Source organism: Camarhynchus parvulus, chromosome Z (genome assembly GCF_901933205.1).
Source record: "Camarhynchus parvulus chromosome Z, STF_HiC, whole genome shotgun sequence".
NCBI classification, from domain to species: Eukaryota; Metazoa; Chordata; class Aves; order Passeriformes; family Thraupidae; genus Camarhynchus; species Camarhynchus parvulus.
The window spans coordinates 66,204,548-66,221,943 of NC_044601.1; the positions used below are offsets into that span (position 1 = coordinate 66,204,548).

A 17,396-nucleotide genomic window follows, 5' to 3' on the forward strand; every position below is an offset into this window, starting at 1 on the left:
ATTATTTTTATGGCACATTGGTTAAGAAAAGGGAAATCCCAGAATTACCTCCACTGATACCATGTCCAAATTCAGCGGACATGGGTGAATTTCAAGGCAAAGTCACTCAAAAAATGTCGCATATGTGTGAACAAGGAAGTTCAAGTTATCTTTATGGATACTAATTTGCATTTGCAGATTTCCATGAAGTTTGTCCTATATACTCCATATGCCATATTGTAGCTAGCCTTGGGAGTTAAAAGCTAAAAAAATAAACTTCCTCAGTTTTATAAATAGGATCTCAATCTCACATTTAATGTGTTTGGCTTTATTTGATTCTCTTTTATTTTTGTTTTGTTTTAATTGAAGTGTAGATGCAAAATGAAAAGTTTTGGGTTGAGAATAATACTTCTAGTTAAAGGGCCAAAGGCATCACTGATAACTGACCAAAGGAATAATTGACAGCTTCTTCTAGATTCAGTTGTGCCACTGAAAAAGAATACCAGCATCATTTTTTTTTGTTCATTTCCTTGCAGCATACCACATTTTCAAGCTTTTTCTGGTAGGATTAGCTCAGGTTAGGTCTGTTTATGACAATCCAACTACCAGGAGCTACATCAATACCTTCTTCTGAAACTGTCTAAGGCAAACATGTTCTGTCTGAAGCTAAATGGGGTGAGCAAACACAGAATGCCCAACTGGCAGGTGTAGAGGGTGGTGAAATGAAGGTGTAGGGAGTTCAGTGTAGCATAACTGCTTCCCCCAGCCCTTACATTCTTTAAGAAAATGCCTCTTGTTGTGCCTTCAGTGGAAAACAGTATTGGAAGAGCACAAAAGGACAAATGATGGTTTATAAAATATGTATCCAGAGTGCAGTGAACATCAGTTTACTTCCTGGGATGAGCAATTGGTCTGTGTTATAGAGTCCATGAGACACACAAGAGAAAAAAGAGAAAAATGAGGAACTACATGAGCAAGTTTATTATTGTTTCTGGTTTTCACATTGTTTGAATGTTGGGTTGTTTTTTTCTTTTAACTTCAGAAAATTGAGAACATAAATGGATTTTTGAAGCACCATTTATGTTTTACATGCTTCAAACTGGATCTACCAGTTAAAGTATTGAAGATTTTTTTTGCAGCGTCAGGTATGAAATCACACATGGGTTTTTAAGTCTAGATTTGACTATTAAAAACTGTGTTAATTATTAGTAGTTGATTTGGTCAGTGTTGAAATTCTTAATTAGTTCATCACTACAGAAGGGAAAGGAGAAACATATTTGTTGAAATGTCCTCCAGTGCAACAACAAAATACATTAAATTCAGTCAGTTTCACTATTAATTTCTTGTATTTCCCAAATAAGTACGAATCACAATTTTGGCTCCTTGATGTCCTGAAGAGATTAAAGTCATTATTCAAAGTTGATGACAAAGTATTTATGACTGTGAGGACCCCAGACAAATGAGTTTTCCACTGCCTGATTTAGAAGCTGTAACACCATCTCCAATGTGACAAAAACCCAAGGGAATTAAAAACAACTAGGCACCACCAAGGCACACATCAGCAGCAGCACAAATGGGTGCTTTGGATTTTTACCCTGAGTCACCAAAGTCAGAGAATTTGTGTGAGCTTCAGTGAGAGCACCATTAAAAGCTCTGTGAAGAAAGAGCCTATTTCAGCTGCTGACTTCAATGGGAGTTGGATTAGGTCTTGATTTATTCTGGAGCCATGTAGTGCAGATAGAGAGGCAACAAATCCAAAGACATCTACAAAGACAAGCAGCTAAATCCAGGACACTTAGAACAGACAGCTCCTGAAAAATCGTGGGAGGGAAAGTGGGAAGAGCTTCCTAGTTATGCTGGGAATGTGTTTCAGTGATGACAATCTACATTATAACAACAGGGGAATTTAAAACAGAGATTTGCTCATATCAAATCAACTTGGTTGATTAATTTCAACATTTCAACAGAAGTACAATAGCTATGCCCAGGCTGTAAAATGGCCTGAGATGATAAATCTGCTGAGTGTGGTGCTTCTGCATACACCTCTGCTTGCTACAAAGAGGAATGGATGAGGAAAAAGGGGAGATTTAGATTGGAAATGAGGAAAAAATTATTTTCTGAAAGGATTATTAAGCTCTGGCCCAGGATGTCTGGGCAGTGATGGAGTCACCACCCCCTGAGGGATTTAAAAAGCACATCTGTGGCACTTGGAGACGTGGTTCAGTGGTGGGCTTGGAAGTCCTGGGTTAATGGTTGGACTCAATGGTCTTAAAGTTATTTTCCAACTTTTAAAATTCTATCATTCTATGAAATATCTGCACTACATTTCATTACTTGGTCACTACATACCACGGACATCTAGTACTGTGGAATTTTTGCTTCCTAAGAAAGATATAACTTAGAGATAGAACTCCAACTTTTTTGTACTATTGTGTTCACCACCTTTAATTAACTGAATTATTCTGATTTCTTTTCTTACCTTACAACTGTTTATTCTGACAAAATTCATAACCTTGGTAATCATATCCTCCTCCCACAAATTAAGGATGAAGTATAGTTCTAGCCTTTTCATATGATCAAAAATTTTTTAAATCATGAAAAAATTGCATATATGTGGAAATGACTAACAATAGCTGAACTGTCTTTGAATTTCTGGCAGCAGACTGCATTCCCCACCATTTGCAGTGCCTGGCTTAGGTGCGTTCAGACCTTTAGGAAGTTGAGAACCAGGCTTTTTCTTCCCAAATACTTCCTTGTTTATTTAAGTGTGTCCAAGTTCCTTTTTGGTTGCTTTGTTTCTGCACGAGATGCACACACACTATGGAAACTCAAGAAACTACAAAAGCTTTCAAAGAGACCCTGAGACACACCTGAGGAAAAGATCAGCAAATGGCAGCACTTTAATTAAACAGTAAAAATATCTTGAGGTGGAAAGGAAATGAACTGAGTAGAAAAAATTATTGTATTTAACTCTTTCTTCTTCATCATGGCATATGAAGCTTGATTCCCCGACAGCAGACGCACTGTCATAGAATTGGCAGAATCAAGGGATTGTTTGGGTTGGAAGGAACTTTCAATTTCATCTCATTTCAACCCCCTTGCCATGGATAGGGACACTTTCCACTATCCCAGGTTGCTCAAAAGCCCCATCCAACCTGTCCTTGGACACTGCCAGGGATGCGACAGCCACAGCTTCTCTGGAAAACCTGTATATGTAACACTGTGTGTTACTTTTGGCATAAAGATATTTTCCTTATGGGTGAGCATTTGATATTTAGATATAATGTGGAGACAAGATGAAATACAACAAAATACTTAGTCTACAAGTAGACCAGAAGATTCCTGTAATACATATAGAGAAGGAGGAATGAGAAAAATGTAAGACAAACAACGCAGTATTTATTAATTTCATTATTGTGATAGATGATCTTGCATGCAAGAGGAAAAGAAACAAACATCTTTTTATCTATTGTTCATTTCAGCCTGTCTGTCTCCTCTGATGAGATTTGGAAGTTATATTGTTCTATATTGCAGCACTTTAATCTTCCCTTTTGTTAATTCCTCTATATTATTCTGCCACTGCCTCCTTTATGCTTGAGTAGGGAACTTTAAGCGCTGTGACCCACATCTCTGAGGTTAAAATCTTTGAGTTTATCTCTGATTGAGTGACTCTCATTGGAAAATTACTCACCTGTCCAGCAGTGTCTAGAATGTCCAAATAGGCTGGTTCATCATCAATTCGGACTTGAGTTTTATAGGCATCCTCTGAAAAACACAGTGCAGTTTTCTTAAGCATGTGATTTGCTCAGAGAATGGAAAATGCAACAGCTTTGCTAGTTTGGAGTAGGCTTTTCATAAGCTCTCCAATCTGACCTAACATTATTTATTTCAAAAGTTCCTTTTTGAAATCCTTTCATCACTACAAAGTATTAGCAAAAGAGGGTCTCTTCCATCACACTGCTTCGAAATACAAAAATTAAATTTTCCTTCCTTTAAAAGGGAAACATTTCCCTTTCTTTATGCACAGTCCCCAGATGTCACTTAGGCCACAAAGATTCAGAGGTGTTGTGCTGGTGCTGCAAACCAACAGAGTGGTTTTTTACTTACCACAATGACACATTGTCATGGTTTAAGCCTGGCACAATGCCAGTGCCCCCATGAAAATACCTTCTCCCTGCTGTCTGCTGTGAGATGTGACCAGGAATAAGCAAAGCAGGCTCCCACTTAGAAATAAAGAAAAGAAAACTTTATGAAATAAACTACAACTCTAAGTAAAAAGAAAACACACAGGGAAAACAAAAACCTTCCAAAAATATTTCCTCCTCCCCCCACCAAATTTCCAATACATCCATCCGCCGAATCACCAATCTCAGTCCATCACCACCCTTCAGACAATCAATTCTCAGTTCATCAAGAGGAGAAGAGTCCTTCTTGTGACATAGGCTTCCTCTGCAAACACTGTTGAAACCTTGTGTGTTTCCGTGTCACTCGTGGCACCGCCAGGAGAAAATTTGCCATCGTGACATCTTCCTTCCATGTCCAGTGCTCTCACCACTACACACGGACCAGAGCTGCTTCTAGGGTTATCCTTTTAAGGATGCTTTGTCCCGTTCCAAAAAGAGCACAGTCTCACCTTTGGGACACCTGTCCCCCCCAGATTTCACCCCCTGGGGCCGAGGGGTACCAACACTGAACCCTCTTGGCTCTGAGCCATCGCCTCCCTGTGGATGCAGTCTCTGTGTCACAGGAAACATGGTTCTGTCCATGGCTATAACAAGAAGAGTCCGGTAAAAGCCACTTCATCATCTCCTCCCACGTAAGATTCTTAACTCTCCCGACATCTTTCACTTGCCCAGACCTTCACACTTGCACATTTCCTTCTTCCACTTTATCTCTACCTCTCTTCTAGGAAAGGTTAATGTTCTGCAAAGTTTCTTTGTCCAAAAAAAGGGTTAAAAGCTCAGGCTCTGCCTTCTCAGGAACTCCCACAGCGTCCGGACACCTTCTCACTGCATCCCCCCCTCCCCCCTCCACCCCATTCTTCTCCTCAGCTGTGCTACCTGCACATGTTATCAAGTTTCAAGGTAGCACAGGCACAAGCACAGGCTGTACTCTTTCTCTCTCCTGGGGGGGTGCTGCCCGATGCCTCCTGGTGCTTCTCCCACGCTTCCATCCTCAGGGCCTCTTCACCTCCTATCTCTGTCCAAGGCCCGGCCTACCTCACGGCCTCATGGCTTCCCCTCCCCTGCCCAGCAGCAGGCAGCTGGACAGGGGAGAGATCCGAACTCTTTCCTCACCAGAACTCAAAAGCAGGTATGCTATGGATGATATATTTTATTCCCTGACCGGGAAAACAAATTTCAGGAGAGTGATAAGATAAAGCTGTGAGATGGGATCAAAGAGGAATAAGAACAAAGCATATACTAAGTTAAGGTGGATGGATAGTGAAAATCTAGGGATAGAGGTTTTATTGTTTTGTGGAAGTGTATTGCATGTAATTTTGATAATAATTTTAGAATGTGTGTTCTCAGAGGTGAAGGGTGGAACATCGTGGTTTGAGAGGAAGTAAGTTTTCTGGGATATGCAGTGGTCAGGCCAATAGGTGTTCAGGTTTGAATATTGGCACCTGGTTTGGCCGCTGGGGACATTGGATACGCCTCTGAGAACACAGGGGTTAAAAAGCAGAGCTCTCCCAGGGGAAGTTCTCTTGAATTCCGGCGAGGGAAGCAGGTCAGACCTCCCCCGGCCCAGCTGTCTGCTGCTGGGCAGGGGAGGAGAAGCCATGCGGCCGTGAGGTAGGCTGGGCCTTGGACAGAGATGGGAGGTGAAGAGGCCCCGAGGATGGAAGGGTGGGGAAGCACCAGGAGGCATCGGGCAGCCCCCACCCCAGGACAGAGAGAGAGAGAGAGCCTATGCAACCTTGAAATTTGATATCACGTGCTGCAGAACAGCCCAGCCGGTGGAGAAGGGTTGGGGGCAATACAGCAAGAAGGTGTCCAGCCGCTGTGGGAATTTCTGAGAAGGCAGAGCCCGAGTTTTCAACCCTTTTTTGGACAATGAAAACTTTGCAGAACATTAATCTTTCCTAGAAGAGAGATAGAGATGAAATAGAAGAAGGAAATGCGCAAGTGTGAAGGTCTGGGCAAGTGAAAGATGTTGGGAGAGCAGAGAAGAATCTTAGGTGGGAAGAGATGGTGGAGTGGCTTTTGCTGGACTCTTCTTGTTATAGCCATGGACAGAACCATGTTTCCTGTGACACAGAGACTGCATCCAGGGGGAGGCAATGGGTCAGAGCCAAGAGGGTTCAGTGTTGGTACCCCTCGGCCCCAGGGGGTGAAATCTGGGGGGGACAGGTGTCCCAAAGGTGAGACTGTGCCCTTTTTGGAACCGGACAAAGCATCCTTAAAAGGACAACCCTAGAAGCAGCTCTGGTCCGTGTGTAGTGGTGAGAGCACGGGACATGGAAGGAAGATGTCACGATGGCAGATTGTACTCCGGGCGGTGCCACGAGTGACACGGAAACACACGAGGTTTCAACAGTGTTTGCAGGGGAAGCCTATGTCACAAGAAGGACTCCTCTCCTCTTGATGAACTGAGAATTGATTATCTGAAGGGTGGTGATGGACTGAGAGTTGAAATTTGGGGGATGGATGTATTGAAATTTGATGGGAGAGAAGGAAATATTTTTGGAAGGTTTTTGTTTTCCCTGTGTGTTTTCTTTTTACTTAGAGTTGTAGTTTAGTTCATAAAGTTTTCTTTTCTTTATTTCTAAGTGGGAGCCTGCTTTGCTTATTCCTGGTCACATCTCACAGCAGACAGCAGGGAGAAGGTATTTTCATGGGGGCACTGGCATTGTGCCAGCCTCAAATCATGGCACACATTCAAAGAGATTTTCTAGCAAATAGTTTCATTTTAAATGATTGTCTAAATTATTGGGGTAGACTCCCTGTGTCTGAACAGGGTCCTGGCTCAGAGCTAGTATTTAAACTTCTGTATAACTCTAGAAATGCTGAGCATAAATCTTTTAAAAAATAAATTCTGTAATCTCTCTTTACACTCATCATAGATGCAGGCAGAGGAGGAGAAACTCTACTTTGTGGACCCTTCCCTTAGCTCGTGATTTTGCCAACTAAATTTAGAAGAATAGGAACAAAGAAAGGGTGAACCACTATTTGCACAAGCTATTTTCCTCACATTATAATTTCATTCCCCTCTCAACATTTGTATTTTCTTCATAAGATTAAAAAACGCGTAGATACTGGCCCGTGTTTAGACTTGAAATAGTCTTGGAAATTATCTGTGCTCTTTAATTGCACAATCATGCAGAGCAGCCTGAGTGGTTTTTGTGACTGACACTGCAAGTGCACTGAGGCATGAAGACAAGACAAGTGCATTTGTTGAACCTGAGAAATGTCATTAACCATCATGAGCAGGCTGGGCCTGTCCTAAGAGTTTGTCCTAGCAGACACCCTCAAGCTCTGCTGAAATAATATTGAGATTATAATATGGGAGAATATGGCATGTAGTGGGAATACTTGGGACCTTCTAGTTTGTGCCATAATATATATGTTGCATTGTACAACACTTTATAAAAGTGGAGGGAAATCTGCTTTCTGCCAGCAGAGGGAAAAAATGAAAGCATTTGGATACAAGCCTGTATATCCTTAACTCAGCTCCCTCCTGTCCAGCCGGAGGATTGCTGTCTTTTATGACATAATCACACACAGTATTTCCCACTTAATTTTAGGCCTCAATTCAGCAAATAGGCACATGACTTTCTCTAAACAAATACTTAATCCCATTGATATCAAGATGGCCCAGAGGCTTAATTAATTGTATGATATATTACCTAGATGAGAAAACTGGAGTGCTCCAACCACCATATGTTTTGGTTAATAGATCTTTTTGTAGGGATTGCTGAACAAGAGGCTGTGTGGCAAAGTGGGACTATATAAAAGGCATTGAACTACTTGCAGTTTAAGTAATTTATTATTGCATGACAATGTAATCTACCTGCAGTAGATTGTCTTTTTCTTTTTTTTCCTTCTTTTATGTTAACCAAAAATTAAAAACAAGATGGCAAAATAGTTAAAAATCAAACATGGTATTTCCTTCACATAAATTCTATTGATACTATCAAGTATTGTTAATATACTTCCATGTGGGTAGGTGTCCACTTGCATTACATTACTGCATACATAATTAACATATGACTTCCACAAATTTAGCTCCCATTCCTGGCCCAGCAGCTGGATTCTCTAAACCCAGCAGTCCTACTTCTCTTTTCACTTAGACCAATATGAATCTTTATACAGAAGATTTAAAACAGTTAATGTGGAAAAAAGTATTCCTACTTAAATTTTACTTGGATAAAAATGAAACTAGATAAAACCTGTCTTGTTTTTTCTTCTTCTTCCTTTTTTTTCCCCAAGGAAAGGATTTACAAGTTAAGAGTTAGTTATAACTAAAAGACCCACTTGCCTCTGAATATAAGCCACCGCTGTTAGATATCTACCCTGCTGAGCTACTCCAGGTGTGCCCTGATATAATGTCACTGTCATCAGTAAAGTTTCAGCTCTTAAAAGCTGGAGCCAGACTATCTTTGTAATATTTTTACTTTGTAGATATTTAGTCATTTTCATTTATTTTGCTTTCCCTAACTACTGACCTTAAAACATTTCACAAAGGAATGTAAGCATCACTGCCCCATTTCCATTCTTGATGTATGCTGATGTCTTCTGGTTTTGGTAGAGAAACATGTTTTGATATGCTTTGACCAGGTACATGAATCTAAACAGTTTTCTAGGCAAATGCTTTTCTCATGTAAGAATTTATTTTGCCCCAAGAAATGTAGAGATGAAACAGGAAGGAGATATGAGTTTCCTTTGTAATAATCTCTGTCTATGTGCAAAAAGCACAGATAGTACAGACAATAAAGAGAAAAGACTAAAAATGTCCTCAGTTGGGGTGTGATAAGCAGGGATATTTTCAACCTGCATGTAGATGGAAAATAGGTGGGAGTTTTAACCCCTAATTTTCTTCAGGCACATATTTAAGAGGAAGTCCTTAAATGCACACTTGCCAAAGAAATCTCTGTCTTGAGCCAACACACCCTCATACCAGAGAGCAAATCATAACCCCCACTTATGAGCTTCACCTTCTTAATCACCTCCTTAATGCTCAAACACAGGCACTCTTGTGAGGGGCACTGCCTTTCCATTTTCCTGTGGATTCACTGATCTCCTGGGCATTTCATTCCTTCCAAGGCAGCAGGCAGAAGCAAGATGCATAAATTGAAACCCCTTTCAATTTCATAAATTGAAATCACTTTCAAATTTCCCATATCATGTCATAAAGATCAAGAGGAAGAACTACACTGCTTAGTTCTGCTCTACAATTAATACTTTTAAACTGGGATTTTGTCTTAGAAGGTAATGTAAATAGAGGTTTAATTCTATTTTCTTTTTATTACATGGGCAAACATCTTTATTTTATTTAAAATTATGATGCAGAGGCATTAACCTGGAAAGAAACCTCTTCCTAGAAGTCAAGAGGTGGAAAAATCTGTATCTTGGACCCAAATTTTTTTTGTTCATTGGTAGCTGTGAGGTGAAGAAGAAATCCTGGTGTTTTTTCATGTTTCCCAGAGGGTTTCAGAAGGGATTACTGTGTGGCTGGTCCAAGCAGCATGGTACAATTTATGGCCATGGTAAGGGAAGTTCTGAGACCTTGCTGTAAAGAGCAGGAACAAGCTGCTCACATATGGACAAAGGACAGAAGTGAAAATATTCCTCTGAAATTGCACCTAAATGTATATGAAACAAAAACCGTAAAACCTTCATCAAGAACACCAACAAGCTCACACTCCAATCTCCCCCCTTTACAAATTATCTGCATTACAAATGGTGTCTACTGTATTTATGCTGCTCCCGCTGTTTGAGAATGCTATACTTTCTTTCACCTAATTAATTTATAATATGAATATAATTTTCCCTATAAAACTAATTTGGGGGCTGCTAAACCACATGTATTAATGCTTCACACCCTACAGCTCTGAGGAGTGGTATTTAGTAAAAGGCCAAAATCCAGCTGCTATTTCAGTAAAGCATTAAAAGAACATACAAAATAGGCATGAATGATAATCAGATATCAGGCAATAAATCAGACTATAACTATATTGTTCAGATTAAGCTCAGGATTAGTCTTTTTTCTCTGAGGTTAATCAATCATGAAGTCTCAGCTTTTGGTTTGGGTAAAATTCTGCTGAAGTGTAGGTCATTGCATGAAAAGATCTGTGGATGGAATTTACTGACATTGCTAATTGCATTTCAAACACTGACTGCAAGAATGAACACTTTTTAGGGTACCAAAAAGAAAACAAAACAAAACTCCCACATCCTTGTAATCTGAGCAATGCATGGATATATGAATTGTACCGTGAAAGAATTTTTTTCCTGTATGTAATGTTGATTTTTTTTGGAATCTTATTTCCTACAAAGATTAAAAATAAAAATGAAAATAGAGACAAAATTATTCTCAGAGTATTATATCATATGGCTTCAATGAAAACTGACTGTTTAATATATTGAAGGGTGGGACAAAAAAAAGATCCAACTGTTTTCTGAATGGTACCTTTTAAATTTCTTTTTAATTTTAAATTCTTTCCCCTTTTATTGAATATCTAAGTTTTTGTTTTGTTTTGTTGTTTTTTTTAATTCTTATTTTCTCATTTTTAATTGTCCTTTGCAGTGTTAGAAAATTAAAGAAAAAAAAATGCTTAAACTTTATGTTTTCTGGCTTTGTGGGGTTTTTTTTGGTGTGTGTGTTTGAAATTAATGCATGATCATTTCTTTAGATTTCTTTTTTTATAGGACATAATTCTGGAGACAGAAATACAGTAATTAATGCAATGTTGTGTTATGACCAGTTATCTTGGAGAATCAGAACTCATAAAAAATATAAATATGTACTTTTTCAGTTATGAGCAGGTAACTGCTTCATGATAAATAGATTTGAATGGTGTACAATTTAAAGGGGAGTTGTATTGGGCTTTTTGTCTGCATTACAGACGTGTTCCAGTCCCTGAAATTTAAGTCAGATGCTTCTTTCTTCCATTTGTTAATTCTGTTACTATGCCTTCTAAATAAAGTCTCTCTTCTCTTTCTTGTACAATACCAATTGCAGTCAAAAATTATCAGATTCACATATATAGGTGAGCCAAAAGACATTTTACTTGACTGAGGAGGTGTCAAGCCAGCAGAAGGAATCCAAGCTCAGTCAGCCACACCTGGAATTCTGCCTCTTGTTCTCCCTGTGTGCCAAAGCAATGGCAGGAGACACAGCTCTTGGTGTGCTTAGATTATCTGCCACAAATGCATTTTAACTTAGCAATGCTCCTGGATGTAGGATGGTCATGAGTCTTTGCCTGTATGAGTGCTGTTTCTATTTACAGCAAGGAATTTTTAAATGAAAAGACTGGATGAACAGAGACATAAACCACTGTACCGAATACTACACATCAACTCCTCCTCTTTGGGATAAGAATATGCATGTCGTAGGAATTACCCATCAAAATACATTGCTATTATAACCTCCCTCAGCATATAATTATTTTCCCGGACTATGAGTGTTTTACAACTTGGGTGAGCGTTGCTATCAGCATTTTGCAGACCAGGACACCAAGTCACAGAGGTTGCCTTCCTATAAGCTCTGCACACATGATAAGCAATGGATGGTTTAGAGGAGCAGGACTGACAGATTTGATTGCCTTGTATTTTGTAAATACTCACATAGATAGCAGTATCCTTTAATATAATGCAAAAAGGGATATTAGTACTGGGCTATTAACTAGGTTATTTAAATATTCCAGTTCCAGCTCTGTTACATCATTATGTGTGGTGTCCTGTGCAGAGCCAGGAGTGGGACTTGAGCCAACTTGATCCTTGTAGGTCCCTCCCAGCTCAGCTTATTTTGTGATTCTATTTTCTGCAACCAATTTTTATATCTGCAATCACACTTTTCTTCCCAGTGATGATGATTTTTGTTTCTCAGCATTGAGCTGTATTTGCCATTTGTCATTTATTTAGCTTTGTCCTGTCTTTGTCAGATCCTTCAGGTTTCACTCAGTTTCATGTTAACAGCCCACGTTGCCTGTTGTCATCCTACAAAAGTGATGGTAACAGACAATATTATTCCAGGCAGAAGAATCTTGATGATGATTTGCAGAAAGGAGAAAAAAATACCTCTTCCTTTCTAAATCCACAGCCAGAAACACTTCCTTCAGTAATAACCACATGGTCTGAACACCTCAGCTGCTTCTATGAAAGAGATGTAGGTAAGTAATGCAGCATTTAATGTAGATATTACTTTTCTGCTAGCCCATAAAAAACCTATAGTGTAGGCCCTGAGAAAATTAAAATAATCTGAGAAAAAATAAAGCATTATTCATGTTAAGTGCTTATCATAAAAGGAATTCATTAATTTATTCATTGCACATTCAGTTTCATGATAATAAATACTAAAATCCCTATATCCCTGTTTTCATTTTAGCATTCAAATTGCCGTAAACATATTTGCAGATAAGATACTGAACCAAAGCTTTGGCCATGTACAGAAAATCTTCTGTAATGTTTTCAAATGGCCTTCCTAAATTCAAATGCATATCACTGCTGTAGATTCCATCTCTCCCTAGTTTCAATTGAAAACACAATATTTCCTTTGCTTAGCCTTTGTTCAGTGTCATAACATGCTTTTAACTAATTGCCATGTTCTGTTTTAGAGGCTTCTGCTCCTCCAACGGTACATAAATATTATCCCTGAGTTCTAAATGGCACAGGTTCCCCAGAGGAGCTGTGGCTGCCCAATCCCTGGGAGTGTTCAAGGCCAGGTTGGACAGGGTTTGGAGAAACCTGGTCCAGTGGAAGGTGTCCCTACCCATGGCAGAGCAGCTGGAATGAAAGATATTTGGAGTCCCTTCCAATGAAAATTTTTCTGTGATTATGCAGTTCATAAGATAATTCATAATTTCAAGGAGTGAAGATGCAAATAAAACCAATTCAAAACAAAACAAAAAAAAAGAGTAATGATTCTATTATCTATGTTTGAAAACAAAAGTGCAGAACATCTTGTAGCTGATTTTGTCCTCCTAATACAGGAACTGCTAATATCTTCAATGGAAAGCAGAGGCACAACTAGATTACATCCAGATCCTCAAACCAGCCTCTTCATTTAATCCTAATCAATGAAAAGTGGTGTCCAAATGCTTAGAGGGGCACAGTGCCTAGAACCACAGAATCACAGAATTGTTTGATTTAGGAGGGACCTAAAAGAATCTCATTCTAACTCCCCTTGCCATGGGAAGGGACAACTTCCACTAGACTAAAGTTGCTCAAAGCCCTGCCCAACCTACCCTTGAATACTTCCAGGGATGTTCACTTCCCTTGAACACTTCTGGCAACCTGATGAACATCCAGAACCGTGGTAGTAGAATAAAAACTTCAATTTAAGCCCAGTAAGTCTCATGCAGTCTCACTATTCATTATTAGTCGTTTTTAGCATCCACCTTCATCATACTCTTCCCTGACTCCTTTACCTCAGGCTTTGGCTGCATCTGCTTCCAATAATTCACCTAAAAGCTTCCTCAGCCTAATGGGCATTTCTGTTCAGCTCTCACCTCACCACAGTGCTCCTCTCCTTATGCCATTATGTATCTGTCTTAAAACAGCTGCTCTCAAATTAACTTTCTCCCTCTTGTTGGGCTGCCTAACGTTTCAGAGCTGTGCTCTGCAGGGCAGGACTGATAACACTGAGCTGCTGAAGCAGCCTGATTGATTTTCAGTTTTGGCTAAGTACATGCCAGTTTTCTTGGTGACCTGAAATGCACTCCGTGCCTTTTAAACTGGAAAATGGGTTATCCATTGCACAATCCATCTTCTATTTTTTTTTTTTTCAGTTTTACCTATAGATGTGTACAGAAACCTCTTATTGAATGTCAGCTTGCTGTTTCATTACTGTGGTGCCCTTTCATTCTTTGCTGAAAAGCACTGGAAGCAAAAGCAGCTTAATCTCACTTAGCCTATGGTAAGTAAAAAAAAAAAAAAAAAAGATACAAAAAACAACAGCATTATCTGTTCTCTAAAATGTTTTGTGTGATCAGAAATCTGAGGGAATTGAACTTTGAGCCAGTTAAATTTAGTTTCTCTTCTCCCTTTGGGTTCTTATGATCATGAAGTTTATTAACAAAGCAGCTGTAAAAGAAGGCAATGGCCTGCCCAGCTTTCAAGAACTAAAATTAAGAATGATTGTGCTGAATAGTTTTGCATGGGAGAGAATTTCTTCTATATGGAGTAATCAACAAGGATATGAAGCACAATGTACAATGGAAAATTCAAGGTATGACATCTACTTCCAGACAAAGGAGGTAAAAATATAAACCTTGTTAGACAGCAAGGCAAACCCCTTGCTACCTTTTCTGGTTTTGCAGCACTTTGCACCCAGTCTGATCTCTGTCATCAGGGCCCAAAGTTTATTAATTACAGCAGGATATGTGAGCATAACAGTATATGTGACTGTATCCACTCCTGAGAAAAATATTAGGCTTATTAGCAGATTGAAAATTAAGCACAAGAAACACCAATGCAAATATCTCCTTTTACAGAAATAGTATTTTTATAATACTATTCAATGTATTAATTTTTCACTGTTTGCAACATTTTATTTTCTAGTTACAGATAAGCATTTCTCCCACAAAAAAAATTATTATTAATTAAAGCAAAATGCTTTTTTGCAAGGCCACAAAGTGGTTACTAGTTCTGATCAAGATCAAATTTATTTTACAATTTATATAACCGGGATGAGGTCTAGAAAACAATGCACCCTTCTTCCTTCATTTCCCCAAACACGTGGATGGAGAAACTCATTCCATTCTTTCATAGCAACACATTGTGAAACACAGAATTCTTCTGGGTTTAGTCACCTCCTTTAAATGATAACTTTCTGCTAGGATACAGCATGGATTTAAATAAAAGATTACACAGTTGAGCAGAATAATTTGGTCTGGTGAAGCAGCCTTCAGTTATGATGCAAATGCTGCTATCAACAAGGCCACCATTTATCATTTTAACCTGCAAATATGCACATATGTGACCAATTTTGTGTTAATCATTGTACAGGACAAAGTTTGTTGCCCAGAAAACTCGCTTAGGTCTTCATCAGAACTTGCAGTGCAGTCCTCCAACAGGCTAAATTTTAAATGTGAAGCGTCCCCTACCACAATGAATAAAGCTATTTTTCTGAGCTGGCTCTCACAGAGAAGTTACAACTTCTCTGCAAAAGTTAGCAATCTTGCAACTTAAGGTTAAAGATAACTCTGGCAAACCATTGCACTCACTGTTAGGAACTGCTTGCAATGTAGATAATGCTACTAATATTTAATAAAAGCATATCATTGCTTTCTCTGCTTCCAGAAAAATTTCATTTTATTCAAAGGCATACATGAACAAAGTGAACAAAGTACTCCTGTTTAATCAAAACATGATAATTAACAGGAGTCCAAGTACCCTTATCTTGGGGAACAAGAATAGCAGGTAGCAATTTCACCACTCTTTCAAATCCGTGCTTATGCTACTGAGTGGGAGAATCTGAGGGCTACAAACTCACTTCTTGTCATTTCAGGGGAAGTAATTAGCAAGTTGGCTACATCTGCATTGTTATTAGCATGGATGGTGCCTTGGATTTAGTAAGGTGTAGACAGCTGCTGGCTTCCATGAAAGAAAGGAAATATTTGTCCTGCGATGAAGAATTTTGAATTCAGTGTGATAAATCGTCTGCCTCTAGAAAACCGTGGCATAGGCATCTCTTTCAATTTCAGAAATCATTTGTGGAATAATTTTGCTAATCACAATGTACAGGATATAGGTAAGCAAGTTTTCCCTATTCATGGGCTGCAACTCTCGCTTCAGATCCTTCTAAGTTCATTACTCTAATGGTAATTACAGGTAATTAATGGTAATTGCAATCGCCAAATGAGGGTTGTGACACCCACGACAGAACCACGGGGCTAGGGCCACAGACTGAGTTTGGTGTTCACTCCAGCTTCAGCCATATAATTCCCAGGACACTGGACATCCTCATCTGCCACAAAACATGACATTCCACCCCACTTTAGCCCCAAGAACCTAGGCTTTCTTTATTATATTTCATATTTCAAAGAATTGTTCATTTAACTAACATGAGATGCAGAGGTTAGGGTGAGATAATCATGCTCTACCTACTTTGCATATTTATGCTGCTAATCAGAAACCACAATATGTCTGCGGCTTCACTGTGGATAGCAGTTCTGGGTAAAAATATAAACTCTCCTGCTTTTGATGTCACCATCCAGAAGCAGACCTTGCTGGCAGCCAAAATCAGTCAGGATCTAAAGGTTCAGAGCTGAATTCCACAAAACATAAGAGGGGCTCAACCCAACAAAAGTGTGCCAGTGAAACTCTACTACAAGAGAGCAGAGAAGAACTTAAGAAGGATATATTGCCCCAGTTTTTTTTTGGGGGTTAATATTAGGGTATAATTGTAGGTCTGAGAGGAGGACTGAAGACCTCAGCTCTGAGAATATTCTCTTCTGTCAGCAGAACCATTTAAGTGTTTTTTCTGCTTCAAACTATTAAATTTATAAATCAGAGACTTGGTGGATCAAAACAGGGGAAGCAAAGATTTTTTGGTGGAGTCAAACCAAAACCACCCATTGCTAAATTGTAGGTTTTCTGCCCTGTACAAAGCTGGTACGAAGGAAAAAATTGACTGATTTGTGTAGAACATAAAAAAAAATTAATAAGGGTTTCTATTCTTGACTGACTCTTTCTACACTCTGAATATAGAAGATATTATAAAATATTTTTTTAAATATTTCATTATTATAATTATTCTGTCTAAATGTTATTATTATAAAAATATACCACAGAAATCCTTTTGTATTGTTGCATTTATAAGAAAAGGTTTTTTCTTCCTTCCTCAGTTTTAATCTGACCAATTAGTGCTTAAGAACAACCACCAAGTGGCATTTCTGTATAGTTTTTGGTTATTTATATATTCTTTCTGTATTTAACAGATACATAATTAATCTCAGGTTTCCAGAAGAAATAGAAGGGTGATATATCATACTTTGATCCTCCACTGACCCTTTTCAGTGACGAGAAGATGACCAAGGCAGGAATATATTTAACTTCCGGCACAAAGAAAAATAATGGATTATGGCAAATAATAAATATGAACCATTAGCAGCTAAGGGGTATTGGTGTTTTTTGCATGTGAACATGAGGCAAGCATAGATCTCTCACGACAGCACAAAGGGTAAACACTTTTCTGTCCTCTTCCAGCCATAATAAGCCCTCGCTGAGCAGACATTTTAGATAAATAGAATC

General features: G+C 38.9%; 1 protein-coding gene across 1 annotated transcript in view; it reads right to left on the bottom strand.

Moving 5' to 3' along the window:
• The window catches only part of RIT2 (Ras like without CAAX 2), a 177,317-nt gene that overhangs the window by 101,740 nt on the left and 58,181 nt on the right, over nt 1-17,396 (bottom strand). Inside the window, exon 4 of the mRNA XM_030968811.1 lies at nt 3,671-3,744. Coding sequence (XP_030824671.1) covers nt 3,671-3,744 — 74 coding nt within the window. The remainder of the gene's footprint in view (nt 1-3,670; nt 3,745-17,396) is intronic.